Consider the following 15590-nt stretch of genomic DNA (forward strand, 5'->3'; position numbering starts at 1 on the left):
TTGTGAGTGGGGCTGGGGGAGGGTGTCCCGGCCTCCCCGGGGTGGGCTGAGTGGCCGCCCCACATCCTCTTTGGGGAAGGTGGTGGGCTTCCTCTTGGGCCTAGCCTCGGACCTGGGCCAGCTGTCCTTAGGGCTCCTCCCTTTCCCCTCCTTCAGAAAGTCATCCCTAAGACCCATGCGGCCTGGGAGGCAACTGGGGTTTGCAGGAAAGGTGCCTCAGCCAGAACCCCCCTGAACCCCGCTGGATATTTCTGTTCCAGGTACGATCCTGGAGATCTCCTGAGAATACAACTCATCTGCAGACAATAGGGATCCCTTTCACTGGAGAAGATAGCTGCTTTGGGGGAGGGTGAATACCCTCCTGAGGACACCCCCCCCCCCAGATTCTGGCCACCAAATCTCCAGGAATTGCCCCACCCTTTCTGCCAGCCCGTATTCCCCAGGCATCACAGCCTGGTTGCCAGGACCACCCCATGAGCGAGAACCTTCTCCCTGAGATTCAAAAGATGGGGGGGGGGTGTGGGGAGCCTGGAGCAGCTTTGCCTTCCTGCAGCACCAAGGGAGGCCTGGCAGGGGACACCCTGCAGCGGCCTTGCCAACTTGGGGGGGGGGATTCCGGTGGTGGAGTTTGGGAAGAGGAGGTAACTCAGCAGGGGTGTAAAAACCTCTGGAGCGGCGGCTTCCTTCAGCAGAACTGGCGGCCAGCTGGATCTAGAGGGGTCAACCCTGGGAATGTGGAGGTGGGGCCCACAGAGAGAGAGAGGGGGAATGTGGGGAGCCCCCCCCAGTATCTGTGATCCACCATTTTTGATAGGGCCCCTTCCTCCGGGATAAGCCATTTCTGTTCTCTGTTGTAACCCCAGGAGATTCCTCCGGGATCCAGGGTGAAGGGAGGCCCATGCTGGCCTGGGAGGGAGACCCTCGTGGGACTTCCCATTCATGGCCCCCACTGCAGGGCTCTCTGTGAGGTCAGCGGTGACGTCACAGTCCAGGCAGGGGCCAGAGAGGAAGGGCCCGGCCAGGGGCAGAGAGGAGAGGAGGAAAATGAAGGAACCTGCCAGGTTGTGAGCGAGCAGAAGAGACACGCACCATCTCGCTGGTATGTGCGCTCGGGCCTCGGCTAGTGTGGAGACGAAAGGGGCAGCAGACCAGTGGTCCCTGGACAACCCTCACCTCTATAGCAGCAAGCACCAACAAGCGGGGGGAGACAGCCCCCTTCCCGGCTTCTCCTCCCCCCTCTGCTCTTTCGGACAGGACCACCACCGCAGGCCTCCTTCGGGCAGCCATGTCTGAGAGAAAGAAGCCCCCTCGGCAGAAGGCCGCTGGTTTCCGCACCATCAAAGTGACCGTCAAGACCCTGAAGCACAAAGAGCAGTTTGACGTGCCGGAGAACATCCTGGTCCAGGACTTCAAGAAGAAGATCTCGGAGCGCTTCAACACCCCCCTGGAGCAGCTGTCTTTGATCTTTGCGGGCGAGATCCTCAAAGACCAGAACACGCTGGTGCAGCACAAGGTGGGGGATGGAGCCAAAGTCCACCTTTTCATCAAGTCCCAGAGGAGGCCGCCCGGGAACTCCACGCCACGGAGGGGTGCTGCGCCTCCCCCAAATGCCTTCCTCTCCAGGGACCTCCCAGCACAGGGTCCGGACCTCTCGGAGTGGAACGGCCAGCCAGAAGACCTGATGGCCTCCTGCCACGAGCTGGTGGCCCAGACCATGGAGAACCTCTTGCTTCAGATGGTCACCCTGACCCTGGACGCCTCGGCCCTGAACAACAACCCTCTTCTCCTGGGCTTCCTCCTCGGCGTCACAGGGATGAACGTCCTTGGCCTGAGTGCCACGGATGTGTCCGACCTGGTGCAGGAGGCCCAGGACCAGGAGATGACCCGGCAGGAGCTGCTCAGCGAAGTGATGCAGCACCCGCTCGTGCAGAACCTCTTTGGGGACACTGAGCAGGTCCGGCAGATGATCATGTCCGTCCCGCAGATGCGGCAACTGGCGGAGCAGAACCCAGAGATCAGCCACATCCTCAGCAACCCGGACTTCCTGCGAGAGATGATGGGTGGAGCCACCAGTTCGGCCGTGATGGATGAGATCATCCGGAACCAGGACCGGGCGCTCAGCAACCTCGAAAGCATCCCGGGGGGGTACAGCGCATTGCAGCAGTTCTACAACGACATCGAAGCTCCCATGCTGAACGCTGTGGACACTCAGTTCCAGGGCAACTCCTTTGTCCCTCCCGAGAACAAGCCCTCCGCTGGAGGGGCCGCCCCCCAGGCCAGGACGGAGAACAGAGAGCCACTGCCAAACCCATGGGCTCCCCAGTCCAACAGCAGAGGGGACAACTTCTGTAACGGCGACACCAGCGGTGCCGGGAACGCGGCAGGACAGAGCTACATCCTGCTGGCCTTGGGGCCGGGGGTGAGGCCGGGAATCACCAAGTCTGAGAACATCCAGAATTTGGTCAACCAGCTCACAGAGAACCTGGAGTTCATGCAGGCCATGTCTACGGCACTGACCAGCCCAGAGGGTCCCATGCAGGCGTTCCTCTCACGCTGCAACTCCCTCTCGTGCCACGAAATCCCCCCTTCTCCGGGCTGGGTGCAGCAGCTGCCGCCCAAACTAGCGAGGTCAGAGGTCGCCGCCCTCCTGAGCAACCCCAGAGCATTGCAGGCCCTGCTCCAGATGCAGACGGGCCTCCTGACGTTCACGCGGGAAGTCCCGGATTTCCTCCAAGCCTTGTCTGACCCAGACGTGGAGCCGGAGAGCATGGAGGATTCAGACGAGGGAGAAAGCTCTTCCTCGGGCGAGGGGAGCTCCATCTCCGGAGACGAGAGCCTGGAGTTGGCCAGCGACGGGCCCAAAACCGACGAAGAAGAATCCATGGAGCAGCAGGCGCCAGAGGTCCAGTTCGAGGCCCAGCTGGAGCAGCTGAGCGCCATGGGTTTCCCCAACCGAGAGGAGAACCTGCAGGCCCTAATGGACACAGAAGGAGATATCAGTGCAGCCGTTGAGAAGCTAACCCATGCCGACGCCTCCTAGCCACAGAGTAACCTTTGCCTCTTGTAGGGCCGTCTGGCCCACTAAAGTCAGCATGGTGGATATTAACCGTGGCGTGCTCACGTGGCTCCTTTGCCAAGGCCAGGATCCTGGCGGCCAGAACAGCCGGGCAGGGCGGGTGGGCGGGTGGGCGGGTTAGGTGGAGGCTGGACAGATGCCCTGCAGATAAAACGTCCCCAGAGATGCTTGAGGGCTGCCCAAGAAGTGAGCTTGTGTCGCCATGGGGCAGAGATGCCCGTCCTTTCTCTTGCACTTTGGGAGAAACACTTTCCTGGCTGGAGTCTTCTGGATCCCATCCCATGGGGCCTCTGAGCACAGGGACCCCCCGCTCTACCCCCCCCCCCATGCCATTTCTTAGCTTGGGGCTGGAAGGCCTCCTGACAGGGCTGGAGGGGCAGTTTTCCCCAGGGCACAGACTGTGCCACACCTGAGCAGGGCCTTGGGGGAAGCCTTCAGCATCTGCCCTTCCAGCTGTGAGGCTGCGGGGTTGGTCTTAGGGTTGCCAATATTCAGACAGGGCCTGGAGATGTCCCAGAATTAGAAATCCTCTCCAGGTGCAGAAAACAGCAGGTTCTGGGGGTGACCATTCATTCATTCATTCATTCATTCATTCATTCATTCATTCATTCATTCATTCATTCATTCATTCATTCATTCATTCATTATAAAATCCCTTTGCTATCCTTCCCCATGAGGATGGTTTAGGATGCTTACGGCTGATTTAGGATGCTTAAGGCTGATCCTGCGTTGAGCAGGGGGTTGGACTAGATGGCCTGTATGGCCCCTTCCAACTCTATGATTCTATGATTCTATGATTCTATGAGCATGCTGGTGGGGGCTCATGGTAACTGAAGCCCGTGGACATCTAGAGAGCCCCAGTTTGGCCACTCCTGCTCTATTGAGCCTTCTCCAGGATGGTGTCCAGCAAGGAGGTGGCAACTCCACCTTGGACTCTGCTGGAGCTCTGGATGGCAGGGTTGCCAACCCCCAAGGTGAGCCTGGAGATCAGTAGAATGATCTGGGGCCTGGAAACCAGGCCTCATGGCAAAAGGCTGAAGGACTTGGGAATGTCCAGTCTGGAGACGAGATTGAGAGAGGACAGGATTGCTGTCTTGAAGTATTTGAAAGGTTGTCACTTAGAGGAAGGCAAGGAAAGGTTCCTGCTACAGCAGAGGAGATTACCTGCAATAATATGTTTAAACAGAATGGTACTGGCTACATATCAGGAAAAAAATTCCACGGTCAGAGTAGTTCTTCTATGGAAAGGGAGCTCCCCCTCACTGACAGTCTTCAAGCAGCAGCTGGACAAATCCTTCTCCTGGATGCTTGAGGCTGATCCTGCACTGAGCAGGGGGTGGGACTAGATGGCCTGCATGGCCCCTTCCCACTCTAGGATTCTAGGAGTCTAGTTCAGCCGTGGAAGGGGCTGCCTGAGGAGGTGGGGAGCTCCCCCTCACTGACAGTCTTCAAGCAGCAGCTGGACAAATCCTTCTCCTGGATGCTTGAGGCTGATTCTGCACTGAGCAGGGGGTGGGACTAGATGGCCTTTGTGGTTACTTCCCACTCTAGGATTCTAGGAGTCTAGTTCAGCCGTGGAATGGGCTGCCTAAGGAGGTGGGGAGCTTCCCCTCACTGGCCGTCTTCAAGCAGCGGCTGGACAGATCCTTCTCCTGGATTCTGGAGGCTGACCCTGCACTGAGCAGGGGGTGGGACTGGATGGCCTGCATGGCCCCTTCCCACTCTAGGATTTTAGGAGTCTAGTTCAGCCGTGGAATGGGCTGCCTAAGGAGGTGGGGAGCTCCCCCTCACTGGCGGTCTTCAAGCAGTGGCTGGACAGATCCTTCTCCTGGATGCTTGAGTCTGATCCTGCCCTGAGCAGGGGGTGGGACTAGATGGCCTGCATGGCCCCTTCCCACTCTAGGATTCTAGGAGTCTAGTTCAGCAGTGGAAGGGGCTGCCTAAGGAGGTGGGGAGCTCCCCCTCACTGGCCATCTTCAAGCAGTGGCTGGACAGATCCTTCTCCTGGATGCTGGAGGCTGATCCTGCACTGAGCAGGGGGTGGGACTAGATGGCCTGCATGGCCCCTTCCCACTCTAGGATTCTAGGAGTCTAGTTCAGCAGTGGAAGGGGCTGCCTAAGGAGGTGGGGAGCTCCCCCTCACTGGCCATCTTCAAGCAGTGGCTGGACAGATCCTTCTCCTGGATGCTTGATCCTGCACTGAGCAAGGGGTTAAAAGTAGATGGTCCATTCCCACTTTAGGATTCTATGATCTGGCATTTCAACTGATCTCCAAAGAATCATAGAGCTGGAAGGAATCTCCAGGGTCACCTAGTCCAACGCCCTGCATGATGCATGAACTCATGAAGGACAGAGATCAGTCTGCCGGGAGGAAATGGCTGTTTTGTGGGGTTGGTGCTGCTGAGGTCCCTCCCCTCCCCAAATCCTTCCCCACCCCAGTTTCTACTCCCAGACCTCCAGAGATTTCCACAGCCCAGAGCTGGCAACCAAGGAAAGATCACAACCGGGGGGCTTGAGGGTTCTTGGGACTTGCTCCCTCCACTTTGTATCAAAGGGGTATGTTTTTAATTGAGTTAAATTGGGGAGGGGCTCAGTTGGTCACATCTGTTTGGGAATCCTCCGCCCCTTTGAGGCCTGCATTTTGTCTCCCCCACCTCATATTTGGCATCTGCTCCTTCCTCTACAGAGGCCTTTTCTGTCCTGAACCTCTTCTCCATGTGGGATGCTGGACAATGGCTGGACTTCCAGAATCACACCATAAAAATGTGTCCCTGTTTATGCTGGTTGGCTCAGGTTCCCTGCATAAGAAGGGAGAGGGAGGGGCATGGCTCAGGGGCAGGGCCTCTGCTTAGCGGGCAGAAGGTCCCCGGTTCAATCCCCGGCAGCATCTCCAGGGGAAAGGACCAGGTCAGCGGTTGATGGGAAAGATCTCAGCCTGAGACGCTGGAGACCGGCTGCCCATGCTGGCCTTTGGGGACCAAGGGACCTATTCAGGAATGGACACCTTCATGCTCACCTGGAAAACCCTTGAGGGCTGCATTGGTGGCACTTCCCCCCAACAACCAGTCCAGAAGGGCACAGGCCCATTTCGGTTTGCTGGGAGGCCTTCCCGTTCTGGTCTTGTCCTGGACCAACCATCAGCTGGAGAAGTTGACTCTGGGAACGTCCACAAGGGTCATGGGTCTGGCTAGAATGGCCTACCCTCAGAAGCAGATGGATCCGGAGGGTTTTCCGATGGCTCTTGGGGCTCCCCACTCCTCGAGGCTGGCACCCGACCCAGCACTGGTCGCCCTGTGGAAGGGGGAGGCCAGGCGGGTGGTTATTTATTTTATTCATTGATCACGTGGCATATGTGTAAAATAGTCAGGAGATCCCAGGCCTGTCTTGGCTGCCAGGCAAGAGATGCTTGTCCTCGTCTGCTCCCCCATCATGGCCCTGGCGTTCCTTGGAGGTCTCCCATCCAAATGCTGGCCAGGGCCAACCTTGCTTAGCTTCTGCGGTCTGATGGGATGAGCCTTGCCCAGGCTATCCGGGTCAGGGATTCCACTGGGCGGTGGGAGAGGACGGCTGCTTGGCCCCCATAGCATCCAGGCTAAGGGTTCCCCTGGGGTCCGCCTTGCCCCCCATGCTGTTTAATGTCTCCCTGAAACAGCGGCGGAGAGGAGGCAACGGGGCTTGTTTATTGATTTTGCTCATTTGCAGCCTGCGGCTGTCAGAGAAACTCAAGAGAGACGTCACGGTAATGAAGGGGGGGGGGAGGTGTCAAGCGCAGACAAAACTCACAAACTTCTATAGAAAGAAAGCTTTAATTGGAAGTAGCTCTGAACACTATAACATTCGAAGTCAAGACTGTTCGATATCAGAAGAGCAATCAATACCAGAAGATATCAATACAATTCTCCCGCCTAAACCCAAGCGTTCCCAAGGGAGGGGGCTACCCTGTCACCCAGGTGCCATCCCAGGCTTCCTGCCAAGGTGTTGAAGTTAGCACAGCCTTGGTCAGGCCCGGCGCCTCGGGCTAGCAGATAAGATGTTTACAGGAACACGGGCAACAATGTTTCACAGCGGGGAGGCTATGCAGTGTGAAAATGCAAGGATCAAAGAAGGGGGGGGGGAATCAAAGGAAAACTACAAGCATAAGCATTCTGGTTACACGGGAACGTTTTAGCAAAGACACAGCACTCCAAGGTGGAGTCTCTCAGGTTCACTGGAACTCAAACATGGCAGAGAGCAGGGACTGATCCTGACGGGGGGGGGGGGGAGAATCATTCAACATCGGACAACAGAGGAGAATTGCAAAAGTGCAAAGGCAAGATGAAGCACAATGAGGCGAGCCAACGGGCTATGGCAAGGGATTGTGGGAGCAATGGAGAACTTGGGACCGGAAGGGATAAAATGTATTTATTTAGTTTTACGTTTGTCGCCTGCCCTTCCTGGGGCTCTCAATAGAATCATAGAATTATGGAAGGGGCCACACAGGCCATCTAGTCCAACCCCCTGCTCAACGCAGGATCAGCCCAGAGCATCCTAAAGCATCCAAGAAAAGTGTGTATCCAACCTTTGCTTGAAGACTGCCAGTGAGGGGGAGCTCACCACCTCCTTAGGCAGCCTATTCCATTGCTGAACTACTCTGACTGTGAAAATTGTTTTCCGGATATCTAGCCTGTATCGTTGTACTTGTAGTTTAAACCCATTACTGCGTGTCCTCTCCTCTGCAGCCAACAGAAACAGCATCCTGCCCTCCTCCAAGTGAGAACCTTTCAAATACTTAAAGAGGGCTATCATGTCCCCTCTCAACCTCCTTTTCTCCAGGCTGAACATTCCCAAGTCCCTCAACCTATCTTCATAGGGCTTGGTCCCTTGGCCCCAGATCATCCTCGTCGCTCTCCTCTGTACCCTTTCAATTTTATCGACGTCCTTCTTGAAGTGAGGCCTCCAGAACTGCACACAGTACTCCAGGTGTGGTCTGACCAGTGCTGTATACAATGGGACTATGACATCTTGTGATTTTGATGTGATGCCCCTGCTGATACAGCCCAAAATGGCATTTGCCTTTTTTACCGCTGCATCACACTGCCTGCTCATGTTTAGTTTACAATCCACAAGTACCCCACGGTCTTGTTCACACACAGTGTTACCTAGAAGCGTATCCCCCATCCAGTAGGCATGCTTTTCATTTTTCTGACCCAGATACAGAACTTTACACTTATCTTTATTAAATTGCATCTTGTTCTCATTTGCCCATTTTTCCATTGTGTTCAGATCTCACTGAACTCTGTCTCTATCTTCCGGAGTATTTGCCAGTCCTCCCAATTTGGTGTCATCTGCAAACTTGATGAATAGTCCCTCCACCCCCTCATCTAGATCATTAATAAATATGTTAAAAAGTACCGGGCCGAGCACCGAGCCCTGAGGTACCCCGCTACTCACCTCTCTCCAGTCTGATGAAACACCATTGACAACAACTCTTTGAGTGCGGTTCTCTAACCAATTCCCTATCCACTTAACTATCTGAAAATCCAAATTGCAGTCCTTCAACTTATCCATCAGAACATCAGGGTAGTTCACAAAAGGGTAGTTCACAACAAGGCAACAACAAGATAATAAAACCAACATACAAAATCTTAAAAATATGATTCATTTAAGTCTAACAATTTCAGATGAAACAGGAAAAGTCAAAGGATTCCCGCCCTCCAGGTGAGCCCTGTGGATCCCCTTGAATCACAGCTGATGTCCAGCCTGCAGAGGTCAGGCCCCCTGTTGGGGAGGGGGGATTGTAGGGCATTGCACCCTGCTGGGGTGAATCTCCTCCCCAAATTCTGCTATTCTGAGGAACCATCCCCTAGTTTCCAGAAATTTCCCAGCCTGAGGCTGGTAACCCTGTTCTGGACTGTTCCATCCAAAGCAGCTCTGGTGCCATGAGAAGAACACCCACTTTTGCACAGTTTGTGGGAGGATATCGCTGCGGGGGGTGTCCTGACCTCCTCGGGCAGCCACTCCACAAGGTGGGGGCCATGGTCCAGCATCAGGGGGAGGGACAGGCCATAGCTGGTCTGGCCCTTTGGAGGGAGGGAGGGAGGGGCCTTCGAAAGGCTTCGCTCAGGCTAGGGAAGTGACCAACAGGATTTCCCCTGGTGCTGCTGGCCACTGGCCACCCAGCGGCCTCAGAAGTACTTCCCCGGCAGCAACCGTAGGATCCCTTTGCGAATCAGCTTGGTTTTCACCCCATAGATGATGGGGTTCAGCATCGGGGGCACGATCACGTAGAGGTTGGCCAGCAGGATGTGAACGTGGTGGGGGATCTGGTGCCCAAACCGGTGAGTCAGGAAGGAGAAGAAGGCTGGGGTGTAGAACATCAGGATGACACAGATGTGAGACCCGCAGGTGTCCAGGGCCTTGCGGCGGGCTTCCTTGGTGGGCAGCCGGAAGACGGCGCGGATGATCAGCCCGTAGGACACGCAGATGAGCACAGAGTCGACCCCCAGCGTGGACAGTGCGGCGGTCAAGCCATACACCACGTTGACGGTGACGTCAGCGCAGGCCAGGCGGGCCACCCCCATGTGCTCACAGTAGGTGTGGGGGATGACCCTGTGCCCACAGTAGGGCAGCCTCCGCAAGAGGAACACCAGGACCACCACGGCCAAGAAAGCCCGCAGGAAAGCCGCCAGCCCCGTCAAGATGGCAGAGTGCCGCAGGGGGTGGCAGATGGCCACGTAGCGGTCACAGGCCATGGCCAGCAAAATGGCAGACTCCATGGCGGAGACAAAGTGGATGAAGAACACCTGGGCGAGGCAGGCCCCGAAGGATATGGCCCTGGCGTGGAACCAGAAGATGCCGAGGGCCTTGGGGACCGTGGAGCAGCACAAGACCATGTCGGTGGTGGCCAGCATGGCAAGGAAGACGTACATCGGCTGGTGGAGGGCGGGGTCAAGGGCGATGGCAGCTATGAGCACCAGGTTGCCAAGAAGGGACACAGTGTACATGAGGCACAGCGGCAGAGAGAGCCAGAGGTGGAACTCTTCCAGGCCCGGGATGCCCACGAGGAAGAACCACAGAGGAGCCAAGCTGCTCTGGTTGGCGGCGGCCATGGTGGGCCACGGCTGCCTCAGAAGCCCATCTGATGCTGTCCCTCCTGCGGACCAAAAGCAGACAGTCTGGTCCCCCCCCTGCACCACAAGCCCCCTTTCTCTGCCACGTGCAAAAACCAGAACCAGAACTTTTCTCGGAAGCAGCTTTGATCTTCTGCCTTCCGGAACTTGAGAAATCGTGGGATATTTTAAACCTGCCTGCCTTTTATATCACCTTTGGTTGGACTGCTGCTTTGACTGGAGGGGGCCCATCAGGCTGGGAGGGGGGCACCTTTGGCTGATTTTCTATGGCAGCATTTGTGGGCCCTTTTCTAAAAAAAAAAAAAAAAGGAGGAGGGGGGGGGATAACAATGGAAATCAATGCAGCATCTTTACCACTGAGACCAGCATCCCAATATACAGCCCCTCTGCCCCTAAAATGTATGCAGTCTGCAAAAATTATGCCCTCCTCTGTACCCTCTGAATTCTGCCCACACTCTTTGCAGGCGGCAAGAGAAGATGGGGAGGACGATCTGGTCAGAGCAGCCCTGTGAAACTACCTGAAAGGAAGGGCAAGCAAGATGGGAACAGACAGGTGTTCAAAACACCGATCAGGGAGGCTGCTTTGCTTGCAGGACTGTGCCCCCCCCTGACTCTCAAAAAATCTCAAGACAACTTTGAGATCTCTCTAAAATCGCCCCCAAATTACTCACCAGCTCTTCCCCAGGAAGGAATCTCTGGCTCTCTGGCGACGGGCAGTGGTTGCTGGTGACTGTGGGTGGGCGGAGGATGTCTTCGGAGGCAGTCCTTAAGCTGCTTCCATGGGAATCCCTCGGGAGGGCGCCAGTTGTGGGATCCTTTCGCCCTGCAGGCTTCAGGGACCACGGAAGAGGCCTCTTTCCTGCAAGGGTGGAGCTGGTTTGCGGGCTTCAGTTCAAGAACAGAACTCACTCCAAACTTCTCTTCTGTGTGAGGAGGGGGGTGGGGGAAGAGGGAGAATGCCAACCCTACTTCAGTGGCCCCCCTTGCAAGGTGCATTCAGATCCAGAGTGCCCTAAACGTTGCACTTCCCAGCAGAAACCCCATGGGACTGCATTTCATCATGTTCCCCAATCTCAAGCACCGCTCAGCAGCTGGGCCTTGAACCACAAGAAGACCCCTCTTTGGGAAGCAGGATCCAGCCCGGTGAATCTGGCCCTCGGCCCTTCCCCAGATGGGGGTCGGCCCGGCTTCCGCTGCTTGATGCTGCATCTCATTTCACTTGGGTCTCTGGCAATGGGCGCAAGGGCTCTCAAAAGCATGCAGCCTACAAACCTTGTGCGCCTCTAAGATGTGGGAGGAAAGCCCCAGAGAGGCCCTGGTGGGAGATCTGGGGTGCCCCCCCCCATCGGGGCATAGAAAATTTCTGTATTAGTTAGTGGGAGGGAGTGTTTTTGTGGGAGGGAGGGGGGTGTTTAGTACAGGTTTTTAGGCTAGGGCTTGGGAGGGAGGGGGATGGTTGGTTCTGTCCAAAGGCTGTCTAAACCTCCGGAAGAAGTTCCTGACATTCAGAGCGGTTTCTCAGTGGAACAGGCTTCCTCGGGAGGTGGTGGGTTCTCCATCTTTGGAGATTGTTAAACAGAGGCTGGAGAGTCATCTCTGACAGAGAGGCTGATTCTGTGAAGGCTCAAGGGGGTGGCAGGTGACAGTGGGTGAGCGATTGGGATGTGAGTGTCCTGCACAGTGCAGGGGGTTGGACTAGATGACCCAGGAGGTCCCCTCCAACTCTAGGATTCTATGCTAGTTTCAGAATAGTAACCAACAATGTCTGAAGAATACAATGACTTTTTGATGTGGAAACACATCTTACACTGGAGCTGGATCGACATGTAAGTGACCAGGGGTGTGATGTCCGTCCATCTCTCTCTGACCCCATGACCGAGGGCACTGGCCCGGAGGGAGTGCAGCCACAGGGTGAAGGCAGGGCTGGGCACCAAGGATGGGTTTTGGCCAGGGCTCAGCACTGGCTCTGGCCAGACACTGCTGTGCCAATTCCTCCTGCGCATGAGGCCAAGGGCCCCGGTCTCTGTCTCCTAGCTTCATGCCGGGATGAAGGAGGCAGCTGTGGGGCCGGGGGTGGCCCCTGGTGGGGTGGCTCCCAGCAAGAATCCGATTGTGGCAGATTATTTCCATGCAATCTGTGACATCTGATTCTCATTAATTTTTAGAATTATAATTATCTATACCTTTGATTTAGAGCCTCTTGTGGCGCAGAGTGGTAAGGCAGCCGTCTGAAAGCTTTGCCCATGAGGCTGGGAGTTCAATCCCAGCAGCCGGCTCAAGGTTGACTCAGCCTTCCATCCTTCCGAGGTCGGTAAAATGAGGACCCAGCTTGCTGGGGGGTAAACGGTAATGACTGGGGAAGGCACTGGCAAACCACCCCGTATTGAGTCTGCCATGAAAACGCTAGAGGGCGTCACCCCAAGGGTCAGACATGACTCGGTGCTTGCACAGGGGATACCTTTACCTTTATACCTTTGATTATCTGTACCTATATGACACGATCAAAGCCGACCCAGGGATGACCATGACCCACTAAAAGAAGCAGTCAGAGCCGGGGGCGCCTGGCGGAGACTCCCCTTTGGAATCGCTGAGGGTCGGACATGACTGAACGGATGACATCATCATCATACCTTCGATTATTGTCTTCTTCAGCCATTGTTGGGTCCTCTTCTGAAACTATCTGCCCACAATGTTATTTGGAATTTTCAAAATCCTGGTTATGTCTTATTTGGAGTAATTTTGCCACTCACAGTTTCTGCTGGGCTGTTTGATTCCACTCCAGGGACTGGCCGGAGGAAGATTTTAAAAATCTTCCTCAGTGAGGGCGTGATTTTGGTAGATTTGGGGGTTGAGGAATCATTGTTGCTCTTTATTGGTGAAGACACAAGATACAAGTAGCACCAAGACTTCACTGGAAAATCCCACAACAAACTTCCCAAGACATCTAAAAGCTGAACGATAGAGCAGCCATGGGTGTGGGTGATTGGTCACAACAGGTTGGGACTGATTTGGATCCCTGTATTGGGATCCTGGCTGTGCATTGGTCAAGACCAAGCTTGCTTCGATCCTACTTCAGACCTCAAGCTCTGTCCTCTGGAGTAGCAATCCCCAACCTGTAGGCCGCGGACCACATGTGGTCCTTTGACTAATTGGAGGTGGGCCCCGAAGGACGACATCTCTCCCCTCCCGGCCCATTACTTCATCCCCCCTGGCCCTTTACAACAAACTTCATTGTTGTGGCGTGTCTGTATCTTATTCTGAAGGGATGTTTAAACATTACCATAGCGATCAGAGAGCGTTAGGGCAGTGGTTGAGAGTAGAGGAGTAAACTACCCCCCCACCGGGCCTCAGTAAAAGGCGCTGAATAGTGTCATTCCTCTCTAGGAGACAAGTGCCCTATGTTTTTTGCCATAGAGTTTCTGGTGGTTCCTAGAAAGGCATGACATCACTTCCAGGATTTCCAGGAAATGCCGGTGATGTGCCCTAGCTGGTGGTGGCCCCCCCACTGCCTCCTGCTGTCACCTGCCCTGCCCCTCCCTTTCCTGAGCAGCAGGAAATTATGTGCTTCTTGATGAAGATGTGGCCTCTGTATTAGCAACTTCATTAAGGTAATTAATGCTCCCAGGGCACATTTCATTCATTGGACCTCTAGAGGAAGCTGCGGTGGGTCCTTCCTCGTGTTCAGAGTTCCCTGACAGTGTCTCATATTCCTGCCCCACCAGCCTGTCCCAGTTACTTCTCTCTGCTTACAAGAAAATTGGTGCATCCTGACTCTTCCTCTGCCACTGGAATGCTTTGGCCACTCCTGTTGCCGTACTAAATGTTCTTGAAAGACATTTGGCTTTTGTGGGGCTGGATTGTTCCCCTAACTCTGCTAACAATCATGATTCCCAACTCCCAGGTGCAGCGTGGGGCTCTCCCAGAACTGTAGCTGATTTCCAGCTGACAGAGATCAGTTCTCCATGGAGAAAATGGCTGCGTTGGAGGGTGGACTCTGTGGCATTATATACTCCCTCCCCACAGCCCCTGCCTCAACCCTCCCTGAATCCACCCTGGAATAATTTCCAGCTTGACTTTGTTCCAGAAGGCAGGCGTGCTGGTCAAAATTCAAATCTAACAATGCCTTAGAGAGCCACAGGAATCTGGGAAGTTTCTGTATCAAGGGAGCTCTGATGCTCAAAAGCTCATACCTGCCAAACTCTTGTTAGCTCCTGAAATGCTACCAGGCTCAACTGTAGCGGCTCTATTCCAGAGTTGGCAACTGGACTAACAGTGGTGGCTTGGATGGGTCAGATCCCTGGCATGGAGGGACAAGGGAATAGTGCAGGTGCTTTTGTAGGATCGATTTATTCACAGTGGTGGAAACTGAGCAAGGAGGAGGCCCTTAAGGCATTGCGTGAAGGGCAAGGAAGGTATCCTGCACGCCTTCCACTTACTGTCATTCCAGGTCAGAACTTCTTCGGAAAGAAGAGTTTTTCAAAGGCCTTGAAAATCTCCTTGGTCTTGATGCTGTAGATGATGGGGTTCAGGACCGGAGGGACCAGGAGGTAGATGTTGGCCATGAGGAAGTGCAACACAGGGGAAGCGTCTTTCCCAAACCTGGACACCAGCGACACACCCATCATTGGGGTGTAATAGACCACAACGGCACAGATGTGGGAGATGCAGGTGTTCAGAGCCTTCAGGCGCCCTTCCTTGGAGGCCATGCTCAGCACCGTCTTGACTATCATTGTGTAGGACAGGATGATGAACAAGAAATCAAGCCCAAAAGTGCAGAGCAAGACGAAGAGGCCATAGAAGCTGTTGACTCTGGTGTCTGCGCACGGGAGCTGGATTAAATTGGGGTGCAAACAGTAGGGGTGAGCCAGCACATTGGGCCTGCAGAAGGGCAGCTGCCTCAGGAGAACAGGCAGAGGGAGGAGCAGGATGACGCTCCTCAGGGCAATCCCCAGGCCGATCAGGACGATCCTGGAGCTGGTCAGGATGGCGCCATACTGGAGGGGGTTGTAGATGGCTACGAAGCGGTCCAGAGCCATGGCCCAGAGGACGCCAGAGTCCATGACGGTGAAGCAGTGTAGGAAGAACATCTGGGAGAAGCAGGCGGCCATGCCGATCTCCCTGGCAGAGAAGAGAAACACTTTCAGCACGGTGGGGAGGGTGGAGAGGGACACCCCCAGCTCACTGACTGCCAACATGGAGAGGAAGAAGTACATGGGCTTGTGCAGACTGTGGTCCTTCACAATCACAAGGACCACAGCGCTGTTCCCCAGCAGGGAAACCGCATACAGGAAGCAGAACGGGACGGAGAGCCAGGCGCTGCTGGCCTCCCATCCCGGGAGGCCTGTGAGGAGGAACATGGGCGGGCCAAGGCTCCAGTTTTTGGGAGGTCCCACAGAATAAGACAT

At 55.2% G+C, this 15590-nt stretch overlaps 3 protein-coding genes across 3 annotated transcripts; 1 reads left to right on the plus strand and 2 right to left on the minus strand.

The window, feature by feature from the left end:
* The first annotated feature begins 985 nt into the window (after positions 1 to 985).
* LOC143839275 (ubiquilin-1-like) lies at positions 986 to 3106 on the plus strand. The gene has a single exon (XM_077341065.1). The coding sequence runs from the start codon at positions 1286 to 1288 to the stop codon at positions 3038 to 3040; it is 1755 nt and encodes a 584-aa protein (XP_077197180.1). The 5' UTR covers positions 986 to 1285; the 3' UTR covers positions 3041 to 3106.
* Positions 3107 to 9240: 6134 nt separating this feature from the next.
* On the minus strand, positions 9241 to 10460 carry LOC143840566 (olfactory receptor 52D1-like). The gene has a single exon (XM_077344178.1). It carries the CDS (start codon positions 10162 to 10164, stop codon positions 9241 to 9243), a length of 924 nt encoding a protein of 307 aa, XP_077200293.1. The 5' UTR covers positions 10165 to 10460.
* A 4069-nt stretch (positions 10461 to 14529) lies between these two features.
* Positions 14530 to 15590, minus strand: LOC143840567 (olfactory receptor 51I2-like). The gene has a single exon (XM_077344179.1). It carries the CDS (start codon positions 15588 to 15590, stop codon positions 14634 to 14636), a length of 957 nt encoding a protein of 318 aa, XP_077200294.1. The 3' UTR covers positions 14530 to 14633.

Source organism: Paroedura picta, chromosome 6 (assembly GCF_049243985.1).
Source record: "Paroedura picta isolate Pp20150507F chromosome 6, Ppicta_v3.0, whole genome shotgun sequence".
Classification (NCBI taxonomy): domain Eukaryota; kingdom Metazoa; phylum Chordata; class Lepidosauria; order Squamata; family Gekkonidae; genus Paroedura; species Paroedura picta.